The sequence below is a fragment of the Carettochelys insculpta genome, chromosome 1 (assembly GCF_033958435.1).
Source record: "Carettochelys insculpta isolate YL-2023 chromosome 1, ASM3395843v1, whole genome shotgun sequence".
NCBI lineage: Eukaryota > Metazoa > Chordata > Testudines > Carettochelyidae > Carettochelys > Carettochelys insculpta.
In genome coordinates, this window is record NC_134137.1 from 73,923,321 (window position 1) to 73,938,560 (window position 15,240).

The 15,240-nt window shown below is 41.6% G+C and overlaps 1 protein-coding gene across 1 annotated transcript in view; it reads right to left on the reverse strand.

Annotated features, from left to right (window-relative positions):
- Window positions 1-15,240, reverse strand: part of DIAPH3 (diaphanous related formin 3) — a 492,901-nt gene that overhangs the window by 134,477 nt on the left and 343,184 nt on the right. Inside the window, exon 25 of the mRNA XM_074982855.1 lies at window positions 10,766-10,901. Coding sequence (XP_074838956.1) covers window positions 10,766-10,901 — 136 coding nt within the window. The remainder of the gene's footprint in view (window positions 1-10,765; window positions 10,902-15,240) is intronic.

Sequence of the window (15,240 nt, forward strand, 5' to 3'; positions counted from 1 at the left end):
CCATCCACTGAGTGTTCCCCCTCCTGTGATTGCATCCAATCCCTGAAAACAGTACAGGGACCCTGAAAAGCTCAAGAAAAGAGAAGACAGTAACATTTTTGCAAAAATGAGTTGCTGAGGGAAGGGTCTTTGGCTTTCTGGTGCACTATAAGGTTCTGTGCGTAAGCTGTTTTCTCAACTGGCCATCCACTGAGTGTCCCACCTCCCATGATTGCATCCGATCTCTGAAAATAATACAGGGACCGTGACTGTATTTTCAAAGTTAGAAGAAAAAGGATAGAAAAGGCTAGGAAAAAGATGTTTGGCCTCCCTCTTTACTATAGACATTGCCAGCACAAGAGGATGGCAGTGAAACCTCATACACTAAGCTTATAATGGAAACAGGAATCTCAGCTTGCCCTCCCCCTGTGTCTTTGTGGGGGGGGTCAAAGCATGAACATAGATAGGAAATGTTAGGAAAAAGACTTTATAACAGAGATATCAAACCAGCAGGTGTCTGCAATGGACAGCAAGCCCCTGAAAACATTTTTGGCAGTGGGGGTGCTGTGGCTGCAGAGCCGGTTGAAAGGATTAAGTTGTTGAAGTAGCCCCCCCCCAAATATCTTTGCCGTTAGGGGAGACTTCACCCTGGCAGCAGCAAGACCCAATGGTCCCATGCTAGGAGTGTGAGAGGAGGGTCAGTGGGGGGCCAGCTGAAGCACTCCCCCTGATTATCTTAGCCGCCGGGGAAGACTTCCCCTCAGCAGCAGCAAGACCCGGTGGTCCCATGCTAGAGGCCTGGGGGCTGCTGGGAGGTTTCAGTGCAGGACCAGTTGAAGTACTCCCTGCAATTATTTCAGCTGCCAGGTGAGACATCCTCCCAGAGGCAGCAAGCCCTGATTATCTTAGCTGCTGGGGGAGTTTTCCCCTCAGCAGCAGCAAGCCCATGATTATCTTAGCCACCGAGGGAGACTTTACTCCACTGGCAACAAGCCCCAAATATCTTAGCTGCTGGGAAGACTTCCCCCTGGTGGCAGCAAGCCCCTGAAATTCTTTCCTGCCCTTGGAGCCCTAAAGGTGTGCATACTAGGACATGGTGCTGCCTGGCAGCATGGTCAGCACCAAATGGCAGACACGTCTTTTCATTGGGTTGGGAGCTCCCCACAAGATGTGGCTGAGTGCAGGAAAGACCCCTGGCTGTGTGGTGCCTGTGGGGGAGGGAGGGGAGTTTGCACAGAAAGATAAACTGCTGAGAAGTTTCTTGGTCTCTTATGCAAGCAAGTCCCCCACAACAGCCTTGCTGTTATGTGATGTGGTAGGAGAGCAGCTGGCACGTGGCAGATGAGGGGAAAAAAAAAGCGTAGAGACAGAAGCACGAATTCCCTGCAAAAGCTATTTGTAATGACTAGATGCACTCACAGTGTTAATAGCAAAGAAAGAAAAAATTTCTCAGGCTTTCCTGCAAGCATGATCCCAAAGCCACAGGCTTCCTGGTCAACATCTGAAATTCACCATCTTCCTGTTACCTAATTTTGGTGCACCTGGAGAGCAGCAGTCAGAGCGGAGCACTGAACAGCATTGTGGGGTGCGTACGGGACACCGCTGGAGGCTAATAAATTTGATTTTAAGAAGTGGTGCTTCCACACTTCCACATGCTTCTGGAACTTTTGAATTTGAGCTTGACACTATACCCATCAGATAATGACGATATTGTAATCTTGATAGTAGTGCTCCCTAAACTGAGCTGATGGTATTTAAAACGAAGACAGTCATGTGGTATTATCAAGCTAATAGCCTTATATTTGAATTTATCTCGTAGTGTAGATGTAGCCTGTGGGACATACAGAGTACTCTCTCTTTCCAAATCATGTGTCTTGGGGGAGGATAGCCTATGACGGAATGGGGCTTGTGAGGTCTCTCTCCCTTCTCATGCACAGGCAGTTGCTGGTACTCGGGCTTCTTTGCTAGAGGAGGAAAGGGAATCCCTTCATTCTGTCCTCAACTTATCTATCTTCTAATCTTCTCTCCTTAACTTTTCCGTCTCTTCTCGGGGCCACTACTTCTTCTGACAGGCAATGGCTCCTTCCAGCAGCCATTAGACACCAATGCCCTCAGATTTTTTTCCTTCTCTTCTATTCAGTCTTGGATTCATAATGAGTCTGAGCTAGTACTTCTAATGGTCTTGTCACCTCATGTTGGAAACATTAGTGCGATGGCCTCACTAGAGCATTCTTCACTTCTGTGTGGTGCTGACTCATATTTCTCTCTCTATCTCTCTCCTTCAAACATGGCTCCTTCAGCCAGATGCACTACCAGTACAATACCACTTTTTCATTGTATCTTCTTTCCTTGAGCATATTATAAAATCTTTCCCTAGTCGCATGTATTCGTGTATTTTACTGGGGAAGAGAGGTTAACCACTAGAAACCAACACCCTTTGTCTTTCCTTCTCTTCTTCTGAATAACTCCAACCACCAGACACCAATGCCCTCTGAGATTCAATACTTCTCCTTCTTTCTTTGAGAATAATATGAAGGCTTTCAATGGTTGCATAGACCCACTTTGTTCCATTTGGGCATCAAGGGCTTCAGCTACTGAAGACCACCTATATAGTGTATTTTCACTTCTGAAAAAGGGCCGTTCTTCACTTGTATGGTGATGGCTCACACATTTCCCTCTCTCTCCCCCCAGGTCAAACCTGGCTCCTTCAGCCTCTCGTTGTCTTCACTTGTACTTACTGTCAGTATGAAGTCTCTTGGGAAAAAAAAACCCTCTTTTGTAAAAGCTGCCTCTTTCCATAAATATGATTTTCTGTAAACGAAAAGAAACAAAAACAAACAAAAAACCAACAATGACAAGAAAAGCTGCCTCTTTCCATAATGCAGACAACTCAAACAATTTCTCTCATCAGGGAAATAGACCTCTGAAAAATGTCCATTTGTTTTCAACGGCAGGGCAGAATGAGGGCAATGCAGTCTGGGCAGATGACATCACACACCCACAGCCCCATAATGCACCAGCAAAAATTTCCAGAATGCAACAAGGTTGAAGGAACTGTGGAATAGCTGCCCGAAATGCATTGCTGAAACAGTCAAACTTTGGCGACTTAGCAGGGACGCACTAAGTTGACTTTGTGAGCAGGTATGGATACTCAACTTCAACTTTATAAAAATCTAGTGTTACAAAGTCAACTTTAATACATTCAACTTTATTTCGTAGTGTAGCCATAGCCATAGAGAGATGCTGGTTACCAGGTATGTATTGAGTTGTGATGTATCATCAGTGGCAGGTGACTTACGGTGTCTCTCTGTCCATACCTCCAGTTCTCACTCTTTTGACCTAGACAGTATAACTGGCATTTTTATTGCTGGGGAGGAATACGGTCCGATGGAGCCCTGTTCATATGAGCCTTCTAATCATGGTCCTGGGACTAAGGATGTTCTACGTTTTTTGGGACTGGATACATAGGCTGGGAGAGAGACAGATCCATCCTCTTCAGAATGGATTTAACGGAGAAATCTGCTCTTCTGTGTATGAGAACATACCCTGCTTTCCTAAGACCCTGATGTGCTGTTCCTAAGTAGGCCCACATGATAGGAAGTATCAGAGGGGTAGCTGTGTGTGCCTTGCTCACTCCAGCCAACCTGTGGAGGGGATTGCCCCACCTTTGTTCTGACTAGGCACTCAGACTTTTCCAGCAGGTATTTTTGAAGATGGAAATCCTTAACCTGTTAGATATAGCTAGGGAAGGAATAACAAATAGTGCAGCTGAGGGAGATATGTGCTTCCCTAAGCAGTAAAATCTGTGCAGGTGACTGTCACTGACTAAGAAGGAATGGGAACAGGAGACAGCTTTTAAAGCCAGGTGTTCTGGGTATTATTAAATTCCAGAATCTGAATCCAAAAACCCAACTAAACACTAACTATATTATTGAAGATTTTTATGCGATCCATATTAAAGACAAAACTTTGAAATATTTAGAGATTAAAGATAAGGCTGAATGTACCCCCCCAACTCCCCCTCCCCACCAAATACTCCAGATACCAGAGACCCTGACTCAGGCTCTCCATCAGTAAAAAGGAACTCAAGAGGCAGTTGGGTCTAATCTGCACCTTATACCCTTGGTAGAGAGCATCACGATAGCAAGGGCCCAGGTGAGTACTGGATGCTGGTTGTAAGAATACTCTGGTCTGAAGCTAAGGGACTGAAAATACACCCACAGTGGAATACATACAGGGACCCACCAATGAGAACCTGTGTTCCCTTCAGAGGCAGATGAAAGTACCTGGTTTCTTTTTAAACTTTGACTAAAGGAGAAAGAAAGAACACCCATTAGCTTCCTCCCAAGACTTTGAGGAGGGAGATGCCCATACAAAGGAGATAAAAGACCAGTGATAGTAAAGGAAGAGACAGTGTGTGTAGACTGGGAAGAGGAGGCTGGTGATTCAGTTCCTGTGACCCTTATGGCAAAAGTCATTAAAGAGGGATTTGAATGAGGAGAGGAAAGTAGCCCCAAGAACAAGTTTACAGAGGACAATTCATGAATGGGAAGTGGGGGATGTGGAAGCAGCCATGGGAGCAAGAGATAAAATGTGCTCCTAAGATTAGTATCATTTGTGCAGCTGAAGACAGAAAGGAAGGTGAAAAAATTGCTTTAGATCCTCACGTAACACACCAGAGGCTGACTTCTTAGAGAACCTGCTCCCTCAGAAGATTGCCATACAGCTTGCTTTTCTCCCTTTGTACAGATTCCGGGAGTCCTGAATAGAAAGGCTGATTTTTATTTCTCTACCTGCACTTTCTATCTAAGCTTTATTTTGTGTTATTAAAAGACATGCAAGTCTTCACTTCAATTTTCTGTAAAAAACGACAACACCACCACTACTTTTGTTTCCTGTGTTTCCTGTGTTTCCCATAGTACGTAATTTAATACACATACAAAATTCCTTTAATTCAGCCTCTGATAATCTGGAAATCCTGATGGTCTGGCATCCCCCAAGATATATGTACCTCGAAATTCACATAAGTGGGGAGCTCAGGGGGTGGGTTGGGGCTGTGGGAGTGGCATGGGGGGGGTTAAGGCTGGGATGAGTTAGGGCTGCAGGGGATGGGGGGGTGGAGTTGAGTTGGGGCGTGTGGGGGAGGTGAAGCTAGAGATGCGTGGAGGTGAAGAAGCTGCAGGAGCACAGGGGTGAAGAAGCTGAGAAGTGTGGGGTAGAGAAGAAGCTGGGGACGCGCAGGAGCTGTGAGCAAGGGTGGTGAGCCACGACTGGGTGGGAGGGGGTTGAACTAGGGCATGGGGGTTATGGTGACATCCAGTAGTCTGGAAAATTTGGTAATCCAGCACCTGCCACCACAGTCCCAGACGTGCCAAATTAAAGAAAATTTACTGTAATTGCCATCATAATTATAATGCTCAGTTTTTCACATTTGTTGAACTTAACATTCTATGTTGAAGAGTTGGTAATATAGATTAATATTCCTCGCTATTTTGACTGCTTCATGTACATCTGAACAGAGTAAATTGCACGGCTAAATATATGGATCCAGATGTGAATGCTAAACAAGAGAGTCTACTGTTCTCTGGGGCCTGTGATGTTTCAGTAAAAGTCATCTGACAAATCTGTGTTAGAAATGACAGAAACTATTAAAACTGTTACTCTTAAAAGGAAAGAGATGGCTTGTGACACGCATTGGGGCAAGTGTGAAGGAGTTTTATTAACATGCTAATTCCACAGCCAGAAGGAAAGTTTCATTCATTGGTGTGGGGAATAGAGGATGGAAAATGAGCTCCAGGAGGAAATATAGAACATTTCTACTCTAGACAAAGTCAAGTGTTTTACCCAATGACATTAGATTTTTTTTTTTTGCATATATGCACAGCTGAAACTTTTTGTAACAGTCTACGCTGCCACTGCAAGCCAACTCCTGCTGTCACATGGAATACAGTCAAATACAACTTTTTGTTTTGAAGTCTAGCGCACAATAATTGATAACATCCATGTTTCACAACTAAAGGACAAAAATTAGAAACTAAAGCTCATTTATTAAAAAAAATATATCAAGTATTTCAATAGAGTTTGCAAAATCAGAATTGTTTATGCCAAAATAACAGGTTGAATGGACAGAATGGCTACATCTGAAGTAATGACTTAGTAGACAAATTGAAACATGCTGCTGCTAAGTATTTCAACTCCTGAGTAACTGTCAAAATTTAAAACCAAAATTATATTGCAGGTTTGATGTGTAAGAAATTATTGTGGCATCACTTCACTGTTTTTGAAAAAGAAAAAAACAGACTATATAAATAACTACTGATTGAAGGGCTTTGTTACCTAAGTTGTATTCAAAGTGATACACAAAAAAGATGCCACAGTGGTACAGTTCTCAATTAGAATACAACAAATTTAGCTGATGTTATCACGGTTTTAGAGTTCTTTACGCTATGATAGGATCAAAGTAATTGAGTGGTATTTTTCTGCTGAGACACTGAACAGCATGAAGAAATCAAGTCACTGAATGTTAACAGTATGCATTACATCTTATCTAAAGATACCTGTCTACCAGCTATTTACCCTTGGAAGTAGAGTACCCTATAGTTTGTACTGACTTCACAAGAGTGAGGATTATTATTTACAAAGCATTTATAATATAATTTAGTATCTGAGAGAAAAGAGTTTGGAGGACTGGTCTAGTTCTTTTCTGTTTTGCTTTATCAAAAGCAGTCAATTTTTGCAACGTTTTGCTAAAAAATCCCAATTTTAGAAAGAAATCAATATTGAGGTGTTTTAACTGAATTAAGTATTTTCTTAGAATTCATGTGGAACCATAATGAATAATATGTAGCCTTTTTCTACCCTGCCAAGTTAAGGTCTATTGTTATGGTGAATCATTGGAATCTAAGTTATTTTTATAGATGGCAAATGTCACCATATTTGAGTCAAAAAGTTCAAATAGAGATTTTTTTAACACTTCTAATTATGGAGATGTTTGAATCTAACATTGCATTTGATATCTACATTTTAAAAAATAGCCAGAAGACTACAGAGGTGTTTTAGCGTGGCTAATTTTAATTTCATGTAAATAATGAAATTAATGGTTTTGCAGTTAGAGAGGCAAACCTACATTTTATGTCTGAGAAAGACATACCATGAGTGGTGTTTTAAATGAATGCTGTGTTGCATATTCATAAGATATTAATCCTCTAAAAATTTCAATTTTATGAAGATTAATGTACAGTTAACTTAGTTATCTATTTTAACAAAAAAAGTGTGAGCATTTTTAAGATAACCAGTATATTGCCATCCTGTCCTGTGTACCAACCTCCTACACAAAGCATATTTACTTTGGCTCTGACTCGTAGAGGTGTTTTTAACTTTTGAGACCTGATCCATTTGCCACCAAAGTCACTCAAAGCCTTTCTGTTGACTTCTTTGGGATATGAATCACGACTTCGACAAGTAGAAAGAATTTAATTAATTATAGTTTCACTCTATAAGGGCTATTTTGAGCACAGAATTCTGTTTCTGCTATTCTTCGTGATGAGAAGGTTGGCAGAAGCCTTGAAATAACCCCTTATTTTGAACTTTGGTGCTGTCTGGATGGCACCAAGTTCAAAATAAGGTAACTTGAAATAATTTATGCAATTTGCATTGTGCAAATTGTGTACATTATTCCGAATTAGGGATACAGTCTAGATGTAGCCTTATTGAATAAAACAAATATTGTGATTTAAGTGACACACTTCAGTGGTTTCACTTACATAATGAACAGTAAGGTCTCAGAATATGCAAATTCAGAGTACACGACTCTGCTTTTATGCAGCTGACCCCAATTCCTATAGAAAACCCTGTACCGCGATTTCCAGTTGCGCTTAACTCATTCCCCCTCACCCTGGCTCAACCCCTCAGCTCCACATGGCTGCAGCTTACCCACCCCCCCAGCTGCGCCCACCACACATGCATAGCTCTTGCTGACCCACCATCAGGCGCGACTCCAGCTCAACTTCCCTGGCCCTGGTTCAACCCCCCTGCTGGCTCACCACCCTGCGCAGCTCCAGTTTGCTCCCCACCCACGCGCCCCAGGCTTAGTTCCCCCTGCCCACCTCCCACAGCCCCAACCCATCGCCAGGCTTATCCCACCCCAACTATCCCCCCCACCCCAGGACTTATCTCTCTGTTGCTTCCCCTACTGCAGAACATGTGTTTCAACAGGGAAAAAGCTGGACCCCCATTACGCAAAATCCGGATTACACAAGGGCACGTGGAACAGAACCCTCACGTATTGAGACCTTACTGTACACAATAGCATTCAAACACAACCATAATTGCTTAATGAAACAGCAATGTGTATACTGAATCATACATGCAGAGAAATAAATTTTAAAATTATTTGAAGCTGCATATTTCATAGCCTGAAACACCAGTGAAGGAACAATATATTCATTTTGACAAAGGAAGACAGTTTTAATGGTCAATGAAAAATAAATATTAGATTATGAGCTGTTTGGGGGGGAAACTATATTTGCATTTGTGCAGCATCTAGCATGATGGGTTGCACTCCTGGTTTGAGGCTTGTAGGTTTTATCATAAGTTGAATACCAACTTATAACAATAAATATGAAAGTATAATTTCAGCACTGCATACAAGACACTTCATTCTTTGTCCCACAAAATCATAAACACGAAATGTCAACCAAACACAATTTGATATCATTCTAGTTTGCAACACACAAATTAAATGAATCAAATTACATGCACTGTGGATACCCATACATAAAACCAGATTTCATTTTCCAATATTAGATTTTTTTTTTAAAGCAAAGGACAAAGTTGGCATTTGGCCCACCAGCATAGATGCATGTTGCCTGCAATCATTATTTCCATCTAGCTAGATACAAATGATTGCACATTGATATGTACATACACAAAATAATTAATCAAGTTTTATTTCAGTTGATGGCCTCCGTGGCTGATGCCTCAGCCCTTGGCTGCCCCCTTAATTAACAGAAAATACATATGTATAAATAATGAGTTAGGGCAATAAATTACCAACATCCACATTTTTATTTTATAAGACAATGTTTTAAAAGATACGGTACCAGGTATTTTATTAGAATGAATAACTATTGGTAAGTGAGAGAGGGGTACTAGCAGAGGAACTGTTGCCATAAGAAAATACTTGTCAGCTCCTGGTACATTCTGCCACTGCAGCTCAGACAGCATCCCCACCATTGTTTGAGCAGTAGTGCTATGTCACTGTACAAACTGAAATAACCCTATGAAATCTGAAATTGACAAAGAGTGACTATATATTCCCAATGATATACTGTATTCTACTTACTGCAACTCAAGATTCTACCACTGTACAGATTGAATCTCTCTAATCTGGAAACAACAGAACCTGTGGCACGTTATAGACTAATAGATATTTTGGAGCATAAGCTTTTGTGGGCAAAAACCCGCTTCATCAGACGCATGAGTTGGGGGGGGGGGCAGGGGTTCAGAGGAGGATTTAAAGAGGGGGGCGTCTCAGTAAAAGGGAGGGTCAAGGCTGACAAGGTCTATTCAGTCAGGGTGGAAATGGCCCATTATCGGTAGTATACAATCAAGAGAGGAAAAAACAAGTCAGATCAGTCAGGGGGATGTGGCCCACTGTCAGATTCTAATGTGGAGGTGTGGACATCAAGAGCAGAGAAACTGCTTTTGTAATGAGCCAACCACTCTCAGTCTCTGTTCAGTCCTTGGTTAATGGAGTCAAATTTGCAAATGAATTGCAGCTCAGAGATTTCTCCACTTTATTTTTGACCTTTTTTTTGTGGAGAGAGTCTGGAACACTGGTCATGATTTCTGTGACTGAGTATCTGCTTCATATAGGAAATTCCAAAAGACAGAAAACATACATGCTGTGTCCACCTTGAGGGGAGATGTATTGATCCCAGGACGGACAGGGCTATAAACACACAGATTTTGAGCTGATCATGCTAAGAAACCCTGCACAGTGGAGTCAGATAATTAAAAATCAGGGCAGAAGGATGGAGACATTTCATGGTGGTCTGTATCGAAAATCAGAAGTAGTTCTGAGATTTTAATGATGATATGTAGATGTTTACCCCAAGGTAAGGAGTAGAGACCTGGAAACTGACCATGTTCTGTATGCCTAATGTGGGTAGTAAGAGGACTCTGATAAAACAGCACTCTTACACACTCATGGAGGATTAAAAGGAAGTAAAAGACAAACAAACACTTAGCCCTCGCAGACACAACAGTATTTAGAATAATGCCATTCTCATGTTTATTAGGCACGTGTATGCTGACAATGGGATCTACACGGACACATACTCAGAGAGGAATCTTAATTATGTAAGAAAAGCCTACCGTCTTAAAAGGAACAATTCTAAAAAAATAAAAAACAAAGTTCCCCTTAGTTAAAATATAAATAAAATGGCTCTGATTTGGAAAATAACTTTGTTCACAGGTAATATAATAGCTTCTTTTTCAGCTGAGCTTTAGTTGAGATAAATCATTAATACTTATGGACAAAACGTTCAATAGACAGTGAATGGGAATGTACTGAGTACCATTTTGAGGTCTAGGGTAGCTTGAGAAAAGCATATAAGCTGGAACAGCTTGTTAACAAAATTAAATTTAAGACCAGCGCTGCGGTACTATTTAAGTGGTGAAATCAGTTATTCCGCTTCTCCTCCAGACCACATCAAGATGATAACAAAACAGAGGCTGTAATTTCTTTTCCTAGACAGGAAAGGGGGTTTTCCATATTACTCACCTGTTTTTGTTTCTAACAAGCACTTTTTCTTTTGTTGCCTCTCTAATTTTTCTTTTGCTGCCTTTTCCTTAGCTATTTTAGCACGTCTCTGTTTTTCCTCTGCTTCCCTTCTTCTTATATTCTCCTTTGTTGCTTGCTATAAAAAAAGAAAAAGATATTTTGGAACTTAATGCAAGTGAAATTTCAGACATAACAAGCTTGTAAACTATGAAAAGGAAAAAATACCAATTTACAATGGCAGTCAAATAATTCTTACTAGAAGGCCTCTTGCAATCTTCTAAGTCTTGTATACATTAAGTAATATAACCTGAAGCTAATGTACTGTCTGTATAGTATTACTCTCCAATACATCAGTTAGGCCATGCCTACACTACATGATCTTTCAAAAGATGATCTTCCAGAAGATCTTCTTTCCATAGAGCACATCCAAACGCAAAAAAGCAGGTCAAAAGAACAATCTGCTCTTTCAAAAGAGAGCATCCACATAGTCCAGGATCAAAAAATCTAGCACCATGAGGACCACTCTTTCAAACAATGGGGCCCCGGAGCACCTGCACGTGCATTTTTCCAAAAGAATCTTTTGGAAAAGGGCATCTTCCTCATTTGGGAGAGGAAGAAGGCCTCCAGAAGAAGTGCCGCCTTCTTTTGAAAGGACTTCGAAAGAGTGCATTTTGTGTGTGGACGCTCCATTTATTTTTTCAGAAGAGGGCCTAATTTTCCAAAAGGACTTACTAGTACAGACGTGGCCGAATAAGGGAAAAACTACATTACAGGAATGTTGTAATTCTCTCCAAAACAAGCATTATAAATCCAGAAAATTCAGCACTCTTGTTACCATTGAAAAGAAATCCAAACAAGTTAATGTATAGAGAAACAGTTAAGGCACACAGGTATAACTTAGAAGCAGTCTGAGATCTTTCTGTCAACGCTGCCAAGACTCTCCCTTTCCCCCACCTAACCTTGTTGGCTTTTGAGGAAAGGACAGGATTCTGTCATATTTGACAACTCTAACTCTTTCCAAGCAAAAGCCTTCCACAGAGGCTGTCACAAACTCTCATTTCGCCTCTCAATGGGTTTTAGGCCGCAGGTTGCCCTTTAGCAAAGGTGACAAATGCCTTTCATTGTTCCTCACAGAACTGAAGTCAAGCTGCCCTCAGGGAAGATGGCAGCCCTGTGCTGTCAGAAAGCACTGTAAGGTGCAGCTGAATTAGGCTATGGCTATTTTTGCAGAGGACAACTTGTGGCCTCAGGCACTCCAAAGATCATCATTCAGTCATTGCTGAAATACAACTCTCAGTCACGAAGCACAGAAATAAAGCTACCACTCAACCTACTGCTTTTCTAAAATACTTCCCATTATAGCATATCTACTAAAAATTCACTTCCCTGCCAAGATTTTATCTGTATGACCGTTCCTACACAGGCCACTAATAAATGGCCTGAAATACGCTAATGAGGCATGGATGTAAATTCCTGGTGCCTCATTAGCATAGGGTCACATGATTTGGAGTCTGGAAGAAGCTCTTCCGGACTCCAAAACAGCGTGTAGAAGCACAACCCCTGGAGGATCTTCTGGAAGGAAGTCCTCCTTCTGGAGGCCCCTTCTTCCCTCCAGGGGTCATGCTTCTACACGCTGTTTTGGAGTCCGGAAGAGCTTCTTCCAGACTCCAGATCATGTGACCTTATATTAATGAGGTGCAGGGAATTTACATCCATGCCTCATTAGCATATTTCGGGCCGTTTATTAGCATGCCACTTTCAGAGAAGCTACCACTTCTTTTTTTCAGAGAAAGTGGCATGTGTAGAAATGGGTTATGACAACAGCTGAGCTAACATAACACAGGACAAAAACTGATCTGCCTCAAGATAAATGTCCAAATGACCCATGCAAAAAAAATTTTCACAAATCAAATTTGTTAAAAGATTTACTTGTAAATTTTCAGGAAGGTTATTCAGTACTAAAATAGCAATGTTTTAGTTTTTGGGAGGATATTGTGTACTCTTTGCAGCAAGGAGGCTGAAACCTGATTCAAATGCAAAATGCAATTTTATATTGTCTGTGGGGCTCCAAACAGTACCTTGGTAAATAGTTACTTTTAATTTTAATCTTTTGATTAATTTGAAAAAAATAATAGTAGATTAATTATTTTGTTATATTATCATCTGTGTACGTACATCAAACAGCTACAGTTTCTCCTCCCTATCTTATTGGCAGCTTCTGGCCAATTTAAAAAAAAATTAGTAATTTTTACTGCTAAACTTGAGACATCTTGAGCCTGATTTTCAGATGTGATCAGAGTTCCCTTAAACTTTAAGTGGAATTGAGAATGCTCAGTATCTCAGAAAATCAGGCCAAAGGGGATTTACGTCAGACCTCAAAATCTTTCATCCTATACATAGCTAATAGGGAAATAGCTCTTTAAGAGACCCCTGGAGGGCAGTAGGAATGAGTTGTGTCTCGGTCATTGTTGCTAGGCTGATTTAGCACTGAACACTCAGAACTGGGTCTGGTAGCTGTGGGGTTCGCTCCAGGAGAGATTGTGTCTGTTGCTGGGGTAAGACTCCACGAGGGACAGCAGACAGGGCCACTGCTCTTCTAAGGCCATGTGTCCTGTGTGAGCTGGGTGGAGCTGAGAACAGGAGCAGAAAGCAGGTTGCTGTTCCTCAGTCTGAAGCACTCGCAGCAAGGTTACTTGTGACTGAGGCTATGTCTACACTACACGATAAAGTTAAGTTTAAGGAAGTGATCTCAATTTTACAACGTCACTGTCTTCATTGTAAATACCATTAGTTTGATTATAGGGAGCACTAAGTTGAATATAAGATGGTCAAAAGTGTCTGGGTGTAATGTCAAGTTTGAATTTACAAGTTTGAATGAGGGCTAGTGTGGAAGCTCCACATTATTGAATCAAATTCCTTAGCCTTCAGTGGTGTCCCAAATGTATCCCACAATGCACCACAGTTCTCCACCCTGGCTGCTTCCATCTCTGCTGCTGTCCAGGTGCACTAGAATTAGTTAACAGGAAACCCAGGAATATTAATTTGGCACCAGGAAGCCTGTGACTGTGGGGCCATGCTTGTATGAAAGGTTGAGAAACTTTTCCTTCTATCTTGCTATCAAAGCTGGCAGCACATCTTCTCATTAAAAATAGCCCCAACACGGAGTTCATGGTTCTGTCTCTACCTCTGCAAGCTGAGCACTTGGATTTTTTTTTCCAGAGCTGGCACCAGCCCCTACCCTGTTGCACCACATGGGAGTTAGGCTGTTGCAGGGGACTGTGCTTGTATGAGAGGACGAGAAACTTCTTTCCTGTGGTTTACATTCATGTAGCCCCTCCTCCCTCCTGCACCGGTGCCATGCAGTTGGGGTCTTTCCTGCGCCCAACCACATCATGTGGCTAGCCCCCAACCCAATAAAAGGACGTGCCTGCTGTTCAGTGCGGACCATGCTGCCAGGCAGCACCAAGGACAAGACATATTTTCAGGGAGCTTGCTGCCCCCCCAGGGGACATCTTCCCCAGCGGCTAAGATTTTGGGGGGCTTGCAGCCGCCAAGGGGACCATCTCAACTGGCCCTCGAGCCACAGACCCCACATCCCCACACCCAAAAATATTTTTGGGGGCTTGCTGCCACCAGGGGGAAGTCTCCCATGGCAGCTAAGACTTTTGGGGGCTTGCTGCCACTGGGGGGACCATTTCAACTGATCCTCAAGCCATGGACCCCATGCCCCTACATCCAAAAATATTTTTGGTAACCATGTCAACTTTATTCAAAAATAAAGAATTCTGCTTTCAACACTTAGCAATCTGAACATAATTTTACATACTGAAAGTATCCTTTTTGCCGGTTATAACCACTGATGAACAACATGGTCTGAATTTACAGGTGCATAATCAAGGAAGTCTTATGTAATCATATAACTTTAGTGTAAAATGTTGTGTATAATGAGGCTAGGGTGTTTGTCACTTAGATTTCCATCAGTCAATTTAAAAAAGATAGCCACCCTGAACTTATGCTGTACTGCATCAGTTCTGTTACAATGTCAACACTCAGTCAAACATCAGTGGTAACTTGCTAAACACACCCAAAATGTTAGATGTTACAATAAAACATGAGAAAAATCAACCAACAAAAACTCCACTCTGACATAGTTCTCAAGGAAATTGAAAAGTTAAGGTCAGATTGCTCTTGACTGCGAAATAAGCAAATGGTTTCTCCGTGCAGCTATTACCTAACCAAACAGGTTCAGAATAATCAGAATTTCTCCAATGTAATAAAAAAAATGCTGGTGTATATTTCACAGCTGTTACTGCAGAAAAGAAAACATTACTATTATCATGCTACAGTTAGGCTCAAGGCAAATCAACCACCATTTCTCATAAGCTTGCTTTCCTGATGGTTGATTCTGTTTAGTCACACAATAATTTGTATTCCTAGATCTTTCTTCCGAAAGATCTCAAAGCATTTTATATAAT